We start from the raw sequence: 15,042 nt of genomic DNA, 5'->3' as shown, positions 1-15,042 counted from the left end.
CTAGAAAACTTTACTGGGTTGAATTTATCCTTAAGGGTGCTAGGCTGACATATGTGTCACATCACAAGAGTGTTCATGTGAGGACTGAACGTGGTTGAAAGGCCTTGTTAGTACTGGAGTCCTGCGACTAGAGTGGCAGGGCTGAACTGGGGCTTCCCCAGTGCGTTTCAAAAGTTCCTGCATCAGTTACCATGCCCTCCTTCTTTTGTGTAAGTTTGAAAGCACATATAAAATGTAGACAAAATTAGTTTTTAAAAATAACCCAAAATTACCCTCCCTGAAAAATCCATAATTTCTTTAAAATGATCTCCTAGGAATTTCCCATTGTTTTCAGAAGACATCTTCCACAAGACAACAGCAAACCATGGATGAATCTCCCGTCCTTTTAGAACCAGTGTAATGAGTTCTCCTTGTAACAAGAAGACCTTACATCGAACTCGGCGTGAAAACTCTTCCCAGCATTTGTGGGACGCAGTCTGAGTTTGATATCACATTCACATCCACGTCTGACGTTGTTCTGTGGGCTTTTCAGTTTATCTTCAGCTGTCTTCTCAGTCTCGTTATTTCATGCTCGATGTCGGATCTTCTCTGTCTTCAGTCTTCCAGTTCTGAACGCTGCTTGGTAGGGAGTTGGGGAAGCAAAATGAATCAACTTATCTGTAAACTTTGGCAAAAGTGTTGTTTTTGTGGATTGTACAACTCAACTAATAGTATTATCTTTTCAAAATATATCTATATATCTATACAGAAAAATTGTCTTAAGAAAAACTACTGAACCATTAAAGCTTTATTATTCATTGCTGTTATTCAGTTTTCTCTAGCTTACTTTTAGGTAAATAATAAATGATTTAACATTATATTAAACTTTCCATAGCATGAATTGTAAACTGTAAGAAACTAACCTCTGAGAAACTATATTCATTCATGACAACTAATTCTGAATTTGTATCTGAAAGTATGACCACACAGTCTGTTTATTCACAGTAAACAGTTTGTCTATATGGTTGCTGAAGTTTGGTTTATAATTTAAATATTAATAAAATTTTAAATTTTTATTGGAAAAGCTTCCCTTCTGACAAGGACTTTACATATTTTTTTTGTTTAAAAATAAACAATCGTATTGCTCATGATTTTATGAACGGAATAAAGAAAAGTGGTTTGGGGGCAGCTTCTTTAAAAGGCTGTGAAAAACTAACCTTAGCTACTACTGGGTAGCATTATATGTACTTTTCCTCTCAAATTGTGTAGCTGGATCATTTGCGTGAATGACTTTTATTACTATTTGTTTTCAACATGACAATACGGTGGACTTAAAGATCCCTGTGAGATACAACCGAGTTTTATTTTTATTTTACTCTATCCTATAGGCTGTCCCTCCCAGACAGCAGACCCCAAACAAGCACACAGTTTAGGCTGTTTTCATGGCTCATTATCACAGGTCTTCGAGGCTGACGGTACAGGTAAAGTCTCACTCTGGCTGCATATTCTGAAAAGTCTGAGAATGTAATCTAGACTTTAGCTTTCGTGGACATTTACACTTTTTACTCCGATGGCTCATGGATCACAAATTAAGAAACTCCTGAGCCTAGAATCTGAAAGAAGTGACGACGGGGTACTGCTCTAAGCAGCATGTTCTTATGGTGCATTCACTGCACGGACTGTGAAAGTTTCCCGATATAATGTCTTTATTGCTAAAATTATTTTCAAACTTATAACTTTAAAGATTAAGTAGTAATTCGGACAAAGTATCAAAAATGAGAAAAATTCTAAAGCTGAGATTTAACAACTGCCTATCTTCCAGAAGTGTACGTCAGCAAGTGTGCCTCGAAGAGCAGCTTTCCACCGAGGAAGGCAGGAGGGCTAGAAACAGGCTCTCGCCACCAGGGAAAGGGAATTGATTTCAGAACATTAAAATTATAGTAACCGGTGAGAGAATGGAATTTGGCTTCAGTTTTTAAAGCTAAAAAGTCTCCTCGCTGCATATCATGGCTGGAGTTTTTACTCCTTAATTGATGGAAGTTCAGCAGGGACTCTCTTCTTCATCTGTAAAATGCAGTTAAGACTTACACCATATGGTTATTATGGGTCAAAGTGGGGTATTACATGAATAGAGGCGATACATCAACTAAGAGCATGAAGCCGGGCTTCAACCCAGTTGTCATCCCAGCTCTCTCCACCCTGTAGCTCCCTACCTTGGACAGTTTATTTAACCTCTCCGTGCCTCAGTTTCCTAATATGTAAAATGGGATACTACCATTTACTTTGTAGGATTGTTGTGAACGTTAAAATGTTATCATCACTCTTCTAACAGTGCAGAGATCACAGTAAGGAATACATAGGACATTATTATTACTACTCAGCCTATTTCCTAGCAATAGTAAACAGTTGATCAATGTTTATTATTTACTAGGACGGCTTGCCTAAAAACTAATGTAAAAACTAGGTTAGCGTTTTGGGGCTGTTTTCTTCTTTTCTTTCCTTAGTCAGCGTTATCTGTTGCTTTGTTCAGCAAACTGTTAAGAAATACAGAACTGCGCAATCATCATCAGGTTAACAGAGTTAACAGGAGGGGGACACCCCGCCCCGCCGTGCACCCCTGGGGCTCGTGGCAGGAACGTGACTGCTGCTGCAGAGAACGCTCACCCACTGCAGGCCAAGCCTGGGTTGCTAGCTCTGAAAGCAAGGGAGATGGAACGAAAGGATAGTGTGTGCCCAACACCGAAAAGGTGGCAGAAGGCGTTGCAGGAGCCACAGCCCTTTCCTGCTAACTACATGCACCAGTGGTTCCCGGAAGAGCTCCAGAAAAACATCTGTGCCCACAAATACCAGTCCAGGGTGGTGATATGGCAGCTGTGCCGTCTGTGCTGTTGTGGCTATCTAGTGGTATGTGGACCAGCGAGGGTCCTTCACTGACTGGCTGTTTTGTTTGATCTTGATGGAGGTGAAGGAGGAAGGGATGGTGAACCTGGTAGGCTGATTTGAAGAGCACCCGCCTGTCAGCACTGACACCATCTATGCCATGCCAGCCTCACGCTCTTGGGCCACATCTTCGACTGTGGTGCCAATGCTGCTTCTGTATCCAGCACACCATCCTTGAACATGGGCATCTCCGCTTCTGTCTGCCTGGCTTCACGCCTGCCCGGGTCTCCATGCCTTCATCATGGTGACGTCTGCCATCCAGACGTCTGCCCTGTGGCCACATTACAGAAGTAACTGAAGGCATCCTCCCGCGCTGTGTGGGATTCACACTCGGGAGGCTGCTGTCCTTAGTGCTGTGGGGCCACACTTTGCTGGCTGCCGTCTCCTGTCTCTGCCCTTTCCACCTCACTCACCTGCAGATTTTAAAGAAAACATTCCTGGGCCTTAGGACGAGGCTGAAATCAAAGACAGCTTGTCCAGGTCCCTCAACTAAGTTAGAGACCTCCATTCTGTTAAGGCAAGCTGACAGACTGGCTCCCAAGTCGTGTAAGATCTGAAGTCAGAGTTCCACTGTGGAAACAGCACGATGCGGGTGGGAGAAGTGCAATCAAAAGAAAAAGTTAACAAAGGCTTGGGTAGTGAAGGGGCTTCTCATTTTTGTTATTTTGTGGATGAAAAGTTTTGGGGCCCCTCTTGAATTATTGCCTGTCATTTATTATTCGCTGCAACAAATGAAATGTGGTTTCTATTTGCCAAACAGAAGGGTAACAGAATTCAAGAAGCTAAAATAGTACAATACATTTTGTTTTTAACTGAAATTTCAATTAGACTTCAAATACGTAACATTTTTAAAGTTGAAGCTACATTGCTAAAAAAATTTTTAAAATATACGTTTTGTAACCATCATATAAAAAAAGAACTGCCTCCATCTCTCTCAATTTCTAATCATCTTTTAGACATCAGTTTAAAAAGCCCCCACCACTAAACTATTCATCTATGGTTTAGCTTTTTATTTTCAAATAATAAATTTACTCATTTTCTATATTTGCAAGAACTCCCACATGTGCTTTTGAAGCTCGGCTTATATCAAATTTTGATCTGTGAACCTAAAAAATTAATAACCAGTAAACTAACATAACATACAAAAACTCAGCATCACAAGCTGAAAGACAACTAAAATATAATTCAAAATCAGAATTCCTTTAACACAGTGGGTCTAGTCAGGGCTGTGCCCCCCAGGGAACACTTGGCAATGACATTTTTGGTTGTCACACCTGGGGGAGTGGGGGCAGAGATACTACTGACCTGGAGTGGGTGGAGGCCAGGAATGCTGTTCTGCTCCTACAATGGACAGGACAGTCACCCCCAACAAAGAATGATCAGGCTCAAAACGCCAACAGAAACCTGACTGATGTGAACTAAAGGGGGATGAAACCACGCAAACAGCAGACTGTCCCTGTCGGCACCTCTAAAGCTGGCCTCCCCGCACGGGCACGAGCACTGGCGAGCAGCCTCCACCAAGGCAAGCTCCCGGCTCCCCAGCATCCTCTTCTGACACGTCAAGCATCTCCAGCCACATCTGTTTTGTGACACTGGTAATTAATTAGTCCTTTTGGATTATGCCGACTTATTTTCACAATGACAAGTAATGTTCTTCAGAAAATAAATGTGGTATCTGTATCCTTGTTTAGATTATTCCTGAGTCACAGAGACATTTTAACTGTCAAAAAAATTAAACAGTTGTATTTGCAGTAATATAACAAATTTTAATTCAAAATAGACACTCTGAAAACAATAGGTAAAAAAAAAATAAACTTCAACAAGCTCTTTCTGAATTTACAACAGAGTACACCAACAATCACAGACCAGTTTCACAACTGCCTCAAAAATGCACATTATAGCAATTACATGCGAGTATTGTATTTTTTTATAATCCATATAGCAACGTTATCTATTTCCCAGAGACGGTCACATCCTCTGAATACGTTGGACAGGCGCCTCTGCTGTGTGTCACCAGCAGCCTGACTTCCGGTCTACAGGGGCTGGCCTCCATTCCTGTTCTGGTGCTTTAAGTTATTTTATATTGTGTGAAAACAACCGAGGTTTAACTGTCCAAAGGAGAGTAATACAAAGGCGTTCTTTAGCAATATCCTGGCCCATTAACCTGGACAACTGAACTATGGAAAAGCCCATTTCTCCAAAACAAATTCATTTCCCTCTAGGAAACCATCCGAGATTTCATATGCCAGCCATGGGGACTTGTCACTCCACCTTGTCCCCTGAAAACCTAGCTTACATTTCAGTGAGTGTCCACACTCAGGTGTAAAAACTTCATTCCTGAGGAACACGGCCCTTCCCTTTCACTGGCTTATGGACAGTCAGGTGAGGAGGAGAGTTGGTGTGTGTGTTTTCAGTGTTTATTCTAAAGGCACTAAGACTTATGGTTTTACCTTTGAATGGAAAAATGACTATCACCATATCAAAAAGAGGGGAAAGTCTACACTGAAAAGTACTTCTGCACCTACAGAATTACTTTATTTGTAAAATAACTTTTTGACTTATGAGCTAAATAGCAGATTTCAGGTTCAGTAATTTTTTTTAAATGAAAATGTTTGGTTTCCTATGAGTTATAATCAAAAACAGCTGTTAGGATATACCTGAAAAAATGTAAATCAAAATTATAATCTAATAAACAAATACCTCACAAAGAAGAAATCAGCATAAGTTAACGCAGTGCATCCTTAAGGAACCATACACATCACGGGGGCTGGTACTCACTTCTCTACACACATTTACTGTATCAACTGCTGCTGCATGAGAAGCTAACTGAGACCAATGCTTTAAGTCGCAGTTAATCAAGTAATCTCAAACAAGCTGAAACTTCCTTAAATGAAAAAACAAACATGTAGATTTCAGTTTTAATCATCCAATACTGACACTACTAGGAAAACAAGGCGTGCAGGAAATATCAAAAGATTTAATTTACATGACAGAGGAAAAAACTAAAAATAATTGTTACAAAATCAAACTTCAGGAAACAATAAATTTCAAAGAACTATTCACTTCTATATATAGAAGTCTTTCTGAGCACCTGAAATAAATCTAAAGAGCAGCATAAAGACCACTGAAATTGATTAGTTCAACATACAGTGAAGAAAATAACATTTTTTAAAATCTCAATTGGAAAAACTACTAATTATCTAGTACTTTAGATTTCCTAATTATTTTTTACAAGTTTTGTGGTTCATACTCAAAGTTCAATCTGTGTTTAACATTTTTAAGTTCAGACATATCAAAGCCTAAAAGTACAGAAGGCTTGTGATTTTTTATTGCTTTCATGCAAATGTATCTTCTTTTTCCAAAAAATGAAGCCACATCAATTTTCCACACCCATAAGAGTGAGGATAACAGTTCTATTTCCTTTTTACTAGGATACGGTCTCTTGTGGAAATAATCTCTAAGGAACTGCTTTTTTTCTTCATAAGAACGGTCTTCATATTTTTTAGGATTTAATGCTAAAATTTGAAGAGCGTCATCATTAACAAGGGGTCCCTCAGTCCTGCTTTCATTCCTTTGTCTTTTGAAAGGCACGACGCTCGTCACCTTTTCTGCAGAGGGGGCTGCATCAGCATGGATGACGACAGGTCGCTCGTCCCCATCCCTCTGGTCTTCTGCCCCAAAGTGGCCCTCAGGCAGCTTTCTCTTTACAGAAAAACTGGAGTCGTGTAGCACCTCGCCGTTGACCAGCAGCAGTTCGCCGTTCTCAATGAAGTCAGGCTGGACTTGAAGGTCTGAGCTGCTGTCCTTGGGAGCGCTCCGGCAGCGCAGCAGATGAATGGCGATGGCGGCCAGGGTCATGTTGCCAGTGTAAACCCCACAGCAGTGGATGCACTTGAAGGCCGGAGACTTCAGGATCGTGTGGACTGTGGGCATGATGTGGTGTCTCTCCTTCAAATGCAGCTCATACGCCTCAGTCGTCACAAAGGTGCCAAAGCAGAAGGGGCAGGTCAAGGCTTGTTTGGTGGGGCTCCCAGGCGCACCCTCGGTCTGAGGCCTCACTTTAATATACACTGGGACAAGCGACTTGGAGTGTATCCCAGCTAGTATTGCCAAGTAGACTTCCCGCTCCCCCAGCTCTTCCTTTGGCAGTATGGTAATGAAGTCAAGATGGGGAAACAGCAGGTTGCCATTAGCATCAATATCCAATTGAAAGCCTTTGTTACTATAATCCACGGGTAATTTCTTCTTCCCTAGGTGCATAGTCCGACTATGCTCTGAAAGACCTTTAATATCATGGAAAGTGCACGGACAGAACAAGCACCCCAGGCCGTGCATGAGTAAGTGATGGATAAGCTCATCCTCCGATACCAAGCATTTACAAGAGAGACACCGAACTGTTTTCTCTCTCATCCACTTTAAAAACGGTGCACATGCTGCCAGTTTTTCAGGCTCCAGCTTTTCAGCAGATTTGGATTCACTGTGCTTATGAGCCACCTCCATGTGTACCTGGTAGACGTTGGAAGGGAAGAGCTCGTTGCAAACCGGGCAGGTTTTCCATTGCTTTGCCTGTTTGAGCGCCTGACTCCCCTCTGCCACAGATGAGGAGGCCTGAACAAACATATTCTGAGTGGTATTCACTACCACTGGAGAGGAGGGCATGCTGGCCACGGAACTGCCCATATGTGCAGCTGCGCCTGACTGCAGGAGCTGGATGGGCATCTGGGGAGGGGCAACGGTCGCAACACCTCCAGGTGGCACGGGCAAAGTGACAGACACCGGGGCAAGGGTGTATGTGGGAATCCCATTCACTTGTTTCCCTGTAGGTATCAGCTGTCTGAGAATGGAGCCTGACGTGAGGAAAGTGGTGTTTTGCGAAGCACCGGGTCTAACTGACTGATTTGCAGGCAGAATTTTGGTATTCACAGACTGATTAAGTTGCAAGACCCCAGGCCTCACTGGCTGGCCCATAGGAAGAACTCCTGACATCACAGGCTGACTGAGCTGAAGAACACCAGAATTAATACCCTGGTTCACAGGGAGAACACCTGACGAGACTGTGTGGTTGGGAGAAAGGAGCCCAGGTGGGACCACCTGGCCTGCAGGGAGAACCCTCAGGGGGACCGTCTGGCCAGGAGGGAGAACCCGTGAAGGGACTGTCAGCCCCGTGGGGAGAATCCCCGATGGGGCCGTCTGGCCAATGGGGAGAACCCCTGACTGCACCATCTGGCCCGCAGGGAGAACCCCAGAAGTTGCTGTCTGTCCCGAAGGGATAACCCCAGCAGGGGTCATCTGGCCTGCAGGAAGGACCCCTGACGGGACTGTCCGACTCACAGAAATCACCCCTGGTGAGACGGCCTGAAGAACCCCAGGGGTGACAGAGGGACTGACAGGAAGGACACCAGACCCAACAGGTCTGTTTACTGAAAGAACTCCAGGCCCAACTGGTCTGCTAATAGGCCCAACAGGCTGGTTGAGGGGTAAAACCCCTGGGCGGATGGTCTGGTTTATCGGGAGGACACCAGTTCCAACAGACTTATTTATAGGTCCAACTGGCTGACTCAAGGGCAACACAGGAGGATTTGCTGACTGATTAAGTGGGACTCCATGAGAAAGAAAGACAGGCTGGGGAGCTGCGGGCGGCAGAGTGAGGCTGCTCTGGCCCACGGGCAGAGGGCTGGAGACTAGAGTCACTCGGGACTGGGCAACGGCAGGCGGAGAATGGGTGACACTTCCAGACGCAGCTGAGGCCACAGTCACGGGCTGCACTGTGCCCTGAACTGGCTGGACTACGGTTTGGCTCTGACTGTTCTGTGGCAAGGCAAGGTGAAAGCAAGGGGGTGTAGCTGGGAGGCCCGGAGCATTGGTGTGCGGTGGCATGGCCACATGTGCAGCTGGTTTGGGAGCAATATGCATTTGCTTCAAAAGTCCAGGCTTCTTAATATGTTCTGAAATCACGGACCTAAGCTTATTCTCCAAGTCCCTGTGTATATCCGATGTGAGAATGTGATACATCAGCGCGTCCTGGCTGCTGGCATTGGCATTGCATTTTTTACAGTAATACTTGTCAGATGGTGGCATCTTCTCAGTAGAAAGGGTATCTTCGGTTTTCGGTTGCTCGCCCATTTCCTCAGTTCGCAGGCCAAAGTAGGAGTTAATTAAGTAGTGAAAATGGGCTACCAGCACATGCTTCTTCATGCTGTAGTACAAAGTGTTTGAAAAGTTACATTTTAAACATGTAAAACTTATCACATCACTCCTAGATGATTTAGTTTCACCTAAAATATTCACTGTGTAGTTCTGGACTTTCCGAACAGGTGCATGAAACATTCTGAAGTGTCTCCCCACAACTTTGGGTTGAGAGGAGAAGACACAGTTTGGGCAAGGGATCACCAGCTCCTGGTCAATTTCGTCTTCATGGTAGCGATGCAGGTGGTTTTTGAATGAAGTAAGCACTTTTGTGGAGTATCTACAGAGGCTGCAACAGTATGGCTTTGTCCGATATCTCTGTTAAGAGAAAAGAAAGTCGAGCACAGTTTAATACAACCATCAGGTACTGCGCCTCCTGTGGTTCACAAACGGGCGACTCTTCTCTTCTAAGGCCCCAGGGAGCTTACCACTATCACCTCAGGGAACAGTGTTTTTTCTAAGCCAGTGCAAGCTTTTCCTTAAAGGCCAGGGTGAGCCTGTCAGGCTCTGTGGGCCACCCAATGCAGCCTGTGCAACTCCTCAGTGCTGCTGCGGTGACCCCAGCACCTGATGACATGTGCATCTGTGCACGTGGCTCTGTGCCAGCAACCCAGCAGACATCAACTCAAACTTCATACAGTTTTCACATGTCACACAACAGAATTCTTCTCAATCATTTAAAAATGGAATGACTCTTCTTAGCTCGTACGCCGCACAAACACAGGATATGGCCCACAACACAGTTTGCTAACCCATTCCAAGCCATCCACTGAAACCACGAATCTCATTACAGCCAGACCTCATTTCCTTGTGCTGCTGCACCTCCCAGATACCGCGTTTTACACACTGGAAGTCTATGACAACGCTGCAGCAAGCAGCTCTGCCAGTGCCACGTCTCCAACAGCATTTGTTCACTTCGTGTCTGTGTCACATCTGGTGACTCTCACACTGTTTGAAATGTTTCAACATGACTCACTGAAGGCTCAGATGACGGTCAGCATTTTTTGGCCACAAAGTATGGCTTACTTAAGGTATGTAGTTTTTTTAGACATAATGCTACTGCACACTTAACAGACTACAGTATAGTGTAAGCATAACTTTTATATGCACTGGGAAACCAAAAGATTCATGTGACTTGCTTTATTGCAATATGCACTTTATTGAGGTGGTCTGGAAGTGAACCCACAGTATCTCTGAGATGTGCTCATACTCAGTCCTATGCTTTGAATTAAAATAAACTCACTTAATTCTCTGCAAGAGAAACTTATTGTCTCCCCTTCTCATCCTATTTCTCTTAGTTCTAATATTGTTTTTAATCCAAATTCTACAACCTCTGGAACTTATCCACAAATAACCTAACTTGCAAATTGTTAAACCCATCATTACTGTCTTTCATTTCCTCCATCCCTAGAGAACGTAGGAGCCAAATGGACAGCACATGCAAGTATCTAGTAAACTATGTGACAAACAGTAAAGAAAGAGGGATGTGCCTAAACTCACTAGGAATAATTCTGAGGTAAGTTTCAGGCCACAGAACACTGCACTAATGATGCTCGAGTTCTCTTCAAGGCAAATATGGGGGAATTCAACAACCCTGGGCTAAGAACAGACTTCTTTGTGTACAACAGCTGGGCAACTCAGGAGCGCACTCTGCCCCAGCAGCCAGTAAGACCTGATGGGTGGTGATGCTCTGAGTGGCGAAGTCTTTGGTCTCGTGAGTCTCCAGGTCCCAGGGCTGGTGAGCCACAGAACACCCGGCCCTAGGCTCACAGGGAGGAAAGTAAGACCTAAACAACGAGAGGCTTCCTTCAAGCTCCCTCTGTTGGCGGTGGCAGAGGTCTCCTCACTCTGCGACACTGCTTCTTGCTATCACAGTGGCCACAGGTCAACTCCCATCCCTCCTAAATATGTGCTCTCATGATCACCCTCTCAGACACACATACACACAGATTCCAGTTCTGTACATTCTGTCATCCTCTCTCTCCTATTCATGCAGTTTTCCCTCATGGGTCATAGGTCAGAGAAATCACCCAAACACATTCAGCAACATACTACTGCCTTCTCAGCAATTAACAAAACCCCAGGTTCTAGCATTTCTAGTAGGATCTATAATAAAGTGAGGGCAGCAGCCAACCAGACTAAAAAAATAACGTATTTCAATGATTCTAAGATACATTTTTTTTCATATTTTAGTATCTCCAAAATCTGGCTACACCTTACAACTGATGGATCAATGGCGCAACACAGTTTAAATGAAATGTTCTTTTTAAAGGAGAACTGCAGCTCCAGGAGTCACCTCCCAAAACTACCTTTTTGGCTTTTTTTCTTTTTGGTGAGGAAGATTAGCCATGAGCTAACATCTGTTGCCAATCTTCCTCTTTTTCTTCTCCCCAAAGCCCCAGGACATAGTTGTATATCCTAGTTGTAAGTCCTTCTAGTTCTTCTATGTGGGACACCACCACAGCATGGCTTGATGAGCGGTGTGAAGGTCCAGGCCCAGGATCCGAACCGGCAAACCCTGGACTGCCAAAGCAGAGCATGTGAACTTAACCACTCGGCCACGGGGCCAGCCCTTTAAGTGAAATATTCTTTTAGTTTTATTAGTGGTTCATTTAAAAAAACAGTGTGTCTTATACTCAAAATATTATATTGAGAAACCAGATACTCAATGAAAATTACACTCAATGAAAGACCCGACAGAATTTACTAACAATTGCATGTTACTATCTGTTAGTGTTGAATAGATATTTGGATTAGGGAAAGATTTCTTAAATATGACACCATAAATATGATCCATAAAAGAAAAAAAAGATAAACTGGACTTCATCCAAGTAAGAAAGCTTCTGCTCTTTGAAAGACACTGTTTAAAAAATAAAAAGAGAAGCCACAGGCTAGGAGACAAGATTTGCAAACCACATACCTAATAAAGGACTTGTATCCAGAATACATGTTGTAAACATGTTCCACGTTTCAGGAAGAAAACAGATGACTCAATTTTTAGAAAACGGGAAAAAGATTTGAACACTTTACCAAAGAAGGTATCCAGATGCCACAGAAACACGTGAAAAGATGCTCAACATCACCAGTCGCTAGGGAAAGGCAAATTAAAACCAGAGAATATGCCACCACAAACCTAGTCAAGTGGAAATAAACAGGTAGGTCCATAAGCACAATAACCCTGACAATATCAAGTCTGCCAATGCTGCAGAGCAGCCAGACCTCTCATAGCATTGGTGAGAAAGCAAATGCTACAGCCCCTTTGGAAAAGTTTGGCAGTTTGTTATAAAGATAAATATATACTTATTTACCACATGCAACTGAGCAACCTCATTCCCAGGCATTTACCCAAGAGAAATGAAAGCACATGCTCACACAAAAACCTCTATGTGAAAGCTCCAGGATAGTGATCAACCAGAAACCATCTGAGTGTGAGACCTTGGTTCACTAGTAACAAAGGAAGAAAAACAGCCAAAGAGAGAAGCAGAGAAGTGGAGTCAGGAGCACTGGGTACAGGTTGAAATCCTGTCCCAGAATAGTATGTCATCTGCCCATCAGCCTGAGGCTGCCTCCTCAGGGCCCACGATAACTGAGTCCATCGCCTGCCAACTCCTTAGCACGGTTCTGTCCCCTACACCTAAAAGCCTAACACGTGTCGTTTCCCTGAGCCCTCGAGGGAGACCCATAATCATCATGGCTACTTGCTATTTCTGCTATGTTGCCCAAACTGTCTCTTTTCATAAATCCTACTCCCCAGAGACAAATTCAAGCAGGAAGGCTGCCTTAGAGATGAAGAAGAGTGAGAACTAAACCAGCAGACGGCAGTCTCCAGGCCAGGCAACAGTGTTTCAAAGGAGAATTTCACACTGCTATTTAACAGCTTATGCCTAGGCCCTATTCACCCCAGCAAAAAACTCCGTGAGAAAACAACCTTAACTTTTACCTCTTTGTATCAGGCACTCAAAAAGTTTTACCCGCTTAGTAGCAGGAATTCAAAAACTGTTTCTTGATGAAAAGCATATAGCATATATTATACTGCATGTTACAAGATCTTTTAAAGAATTCAGATGAGAAAAATCAGTGACACCTAAAAAATGATTCATGACTGAGGCCAGCCTGGTGGTATAGTGGTTAAGTTCACACACTCCCAGAGTTCAAGGGTTCAGATCCCAGGCCAGGACCTACACACCACTCATCAAGCCACACTGTGGCAGTGTCCCACATAAAATATGTTAGTTCAGCGACAATCTTCCCCAAGCAAAAAGAGGAAGACTGGCAACAGATGTTAGCTCAGGGCCCATCTTCCTCACCAAAAAGGAAAAAAAGATTCACTACAAGCCAGCCCTGATGGCCTAGTAGTTAAAGTTCAGTGCTCACCACTTCAGCAGCCCAGTTGCAGAACCACACCACCTGTCAGTCAGTTGCCATGCTGTAGCAGTGGCTCACATAGAAGAATTAGAAATGACTTACCACTGGGATATACAACCATGCACTGAGAATTTGGGGAGGAAAAAAAAGAGAGAGAGAGGAAGACTTGCAGCAGATGTCAGCTCAGGGTGAATCTTTCCCTGCAAAAAAAAAAAAGGCGGGAGGGGGAACCAGCCCAGTGGCCAAGTGGTTAAGTTCACACACTAAGCTTCAGCAGTCCAAGGTTTCACAGGTTCGGATCCTGGGCGCGGACATGGCACCGCTCGTCAGGCCACACTGAGGCGGCGTCCCACATGCCACAACTAGAAGGACCCACAACTAAAACATACAGCTATGTACTGGGGGGCTTTGTGGAGAAGAAAGAGAAAAAAAGATTGGCAACAGACGTTGGCTCAGGTGCCAATCTTTAAAAAAAAAAAAAAAAAACCAAGATGCTTGAATTAAAAAAAAAAAACATGAAGTCAAGTTCTTCACAGCAAGGCCTATTTGAACAGCCACAAGCTGTTCTGCACAGAAAAAACAAACCAGAGTGCTTTCAAGGAAGCTTGTGTCTGATGGTAGAGAGGGGAGGGTCAAGGAAGGTAAGAGACCCAAAAGTGGGACTCAGGATGGCAGGTTAACAATAGAAATGTATTTACAGAAAATTCTGACAGAACAATGACTAGTTACATGAATTTTTTTTAAAGCCAAAATTCCCAAGACCAGCACAACTTGGACAAACAGAAGGGAGGTAGCGAAGTCAAATCGGAGATCCACTGAGTTTGATACCAATGAGGGTACTAACCTAATGGCAGGGAGAGTTTTCCAGGAGAAAACACTTTAGTGAGGAGAACTTAGCAGTATGCCACGTTTTGGCTTGAATCTGCTTAGGTTTGAGGTTTCAAATTATTATAAGTTGTGTTCCTCAATTCAAAGATGCATATTTGTTTGTACTTCAGTCTATGAAAACAGGATGAACTTTCATTACACATACAGTCATGCTTCGCTTAACCACGGGGACACCATCTGAGACACACGTCAGGTGATTTCATCGTGCAAACATCAGGGGGTGTACTTACACAAACCTCGATGGTGTGACCTACTGCACACCTGAGCTATTGCTCCTAGGCTACAAACCCATGTAGCATGTCACTCTACCCAATACTGTAGGCAACTGTAACACAATAGTATTTGTGTATCTAAAAATATCGAAACTTAGAAAATTTAGTAAAAATAAGGTACAAGAGATAACAAATGGCACTCCTGTATAGGGTACTGGGATATGGTGATTTCGAATATATCTATTTGGTCATTCAGATGACCAAAATATGTTTGTCAGATATAGTTGGTCTTCAACCATAGTTCCTGGCTCACAACTCCCAAAACCTTTAAATTTCCTGAGCAAAATGAGCTCTCATCCTGGGTTCCTGACCCCACTCAAGCGTGTGGTCTGGTTGCCAGGAGAACCAGCCCTGTGATCAGAGGATTCAGTCCCACACTGATTTTCAGGGAAAGGAGGGCGGCTTGAGCTGG

At 43.7% G+C, this 15,042-nt stretch overlaps 1 protein-coding gene and 1 pseudogene across 6 annotated transcripts in view; one reads left to right on the top strand and one right to left on the bottom strand.

Moving 5' to 3' along the window:
• The first annotated feature begins 2,639 nt into the window (after positions 1–2,639).
• On the top strand, positions 2,640–5,348 carry LOC138925455 (phosphatidylinositol N-acetylglucosaminyltransferase subunit C-like; annotated as a pseudogene).
• The window catches only part of ADNP2 (ADNP homeobox 2), a 36,826-nt gene continuing 26,448 nt past the window's right edge, over positions 4,665–15,042 (bottom strand). For all 6 annotated transcript variants that reach the window (XM_070275919.1, XM_023648044.2, XM_070275918.1 and 3 more), the window contains one exon: positions 4,665–9,423. In XM_070275919.1, coding sequence (XP_070132020.1) covers positions 6,148–9,423 — 3,276 coding nt within the window. In that variant the 3' untranslated portion in view covers positions 4,665–6,147. The remainder of the gene's footprint in view (positions 9,424–15,042) is intronic.

This window comes from Equus caballus, chromosome 8 (genome assembly GCF_041296265.1).
Source record: "Equus caballus isolate H_3958 breed thoroughbred chromosome 8, TB-T2T, whole genome shotgun sequence".
In the NCBI taxonomy this organism is placed as follows: domain Eukaryota; kingdom Metazoa; phylum Chordata; class Mammalia; order Perissodactyla; family Equidae; genus Equus; species Equus caballus.
Note: the sequence above shows the minus strand (reverse complement) of the source record. Positions and strands in the feature narration are given on the sequence as shown.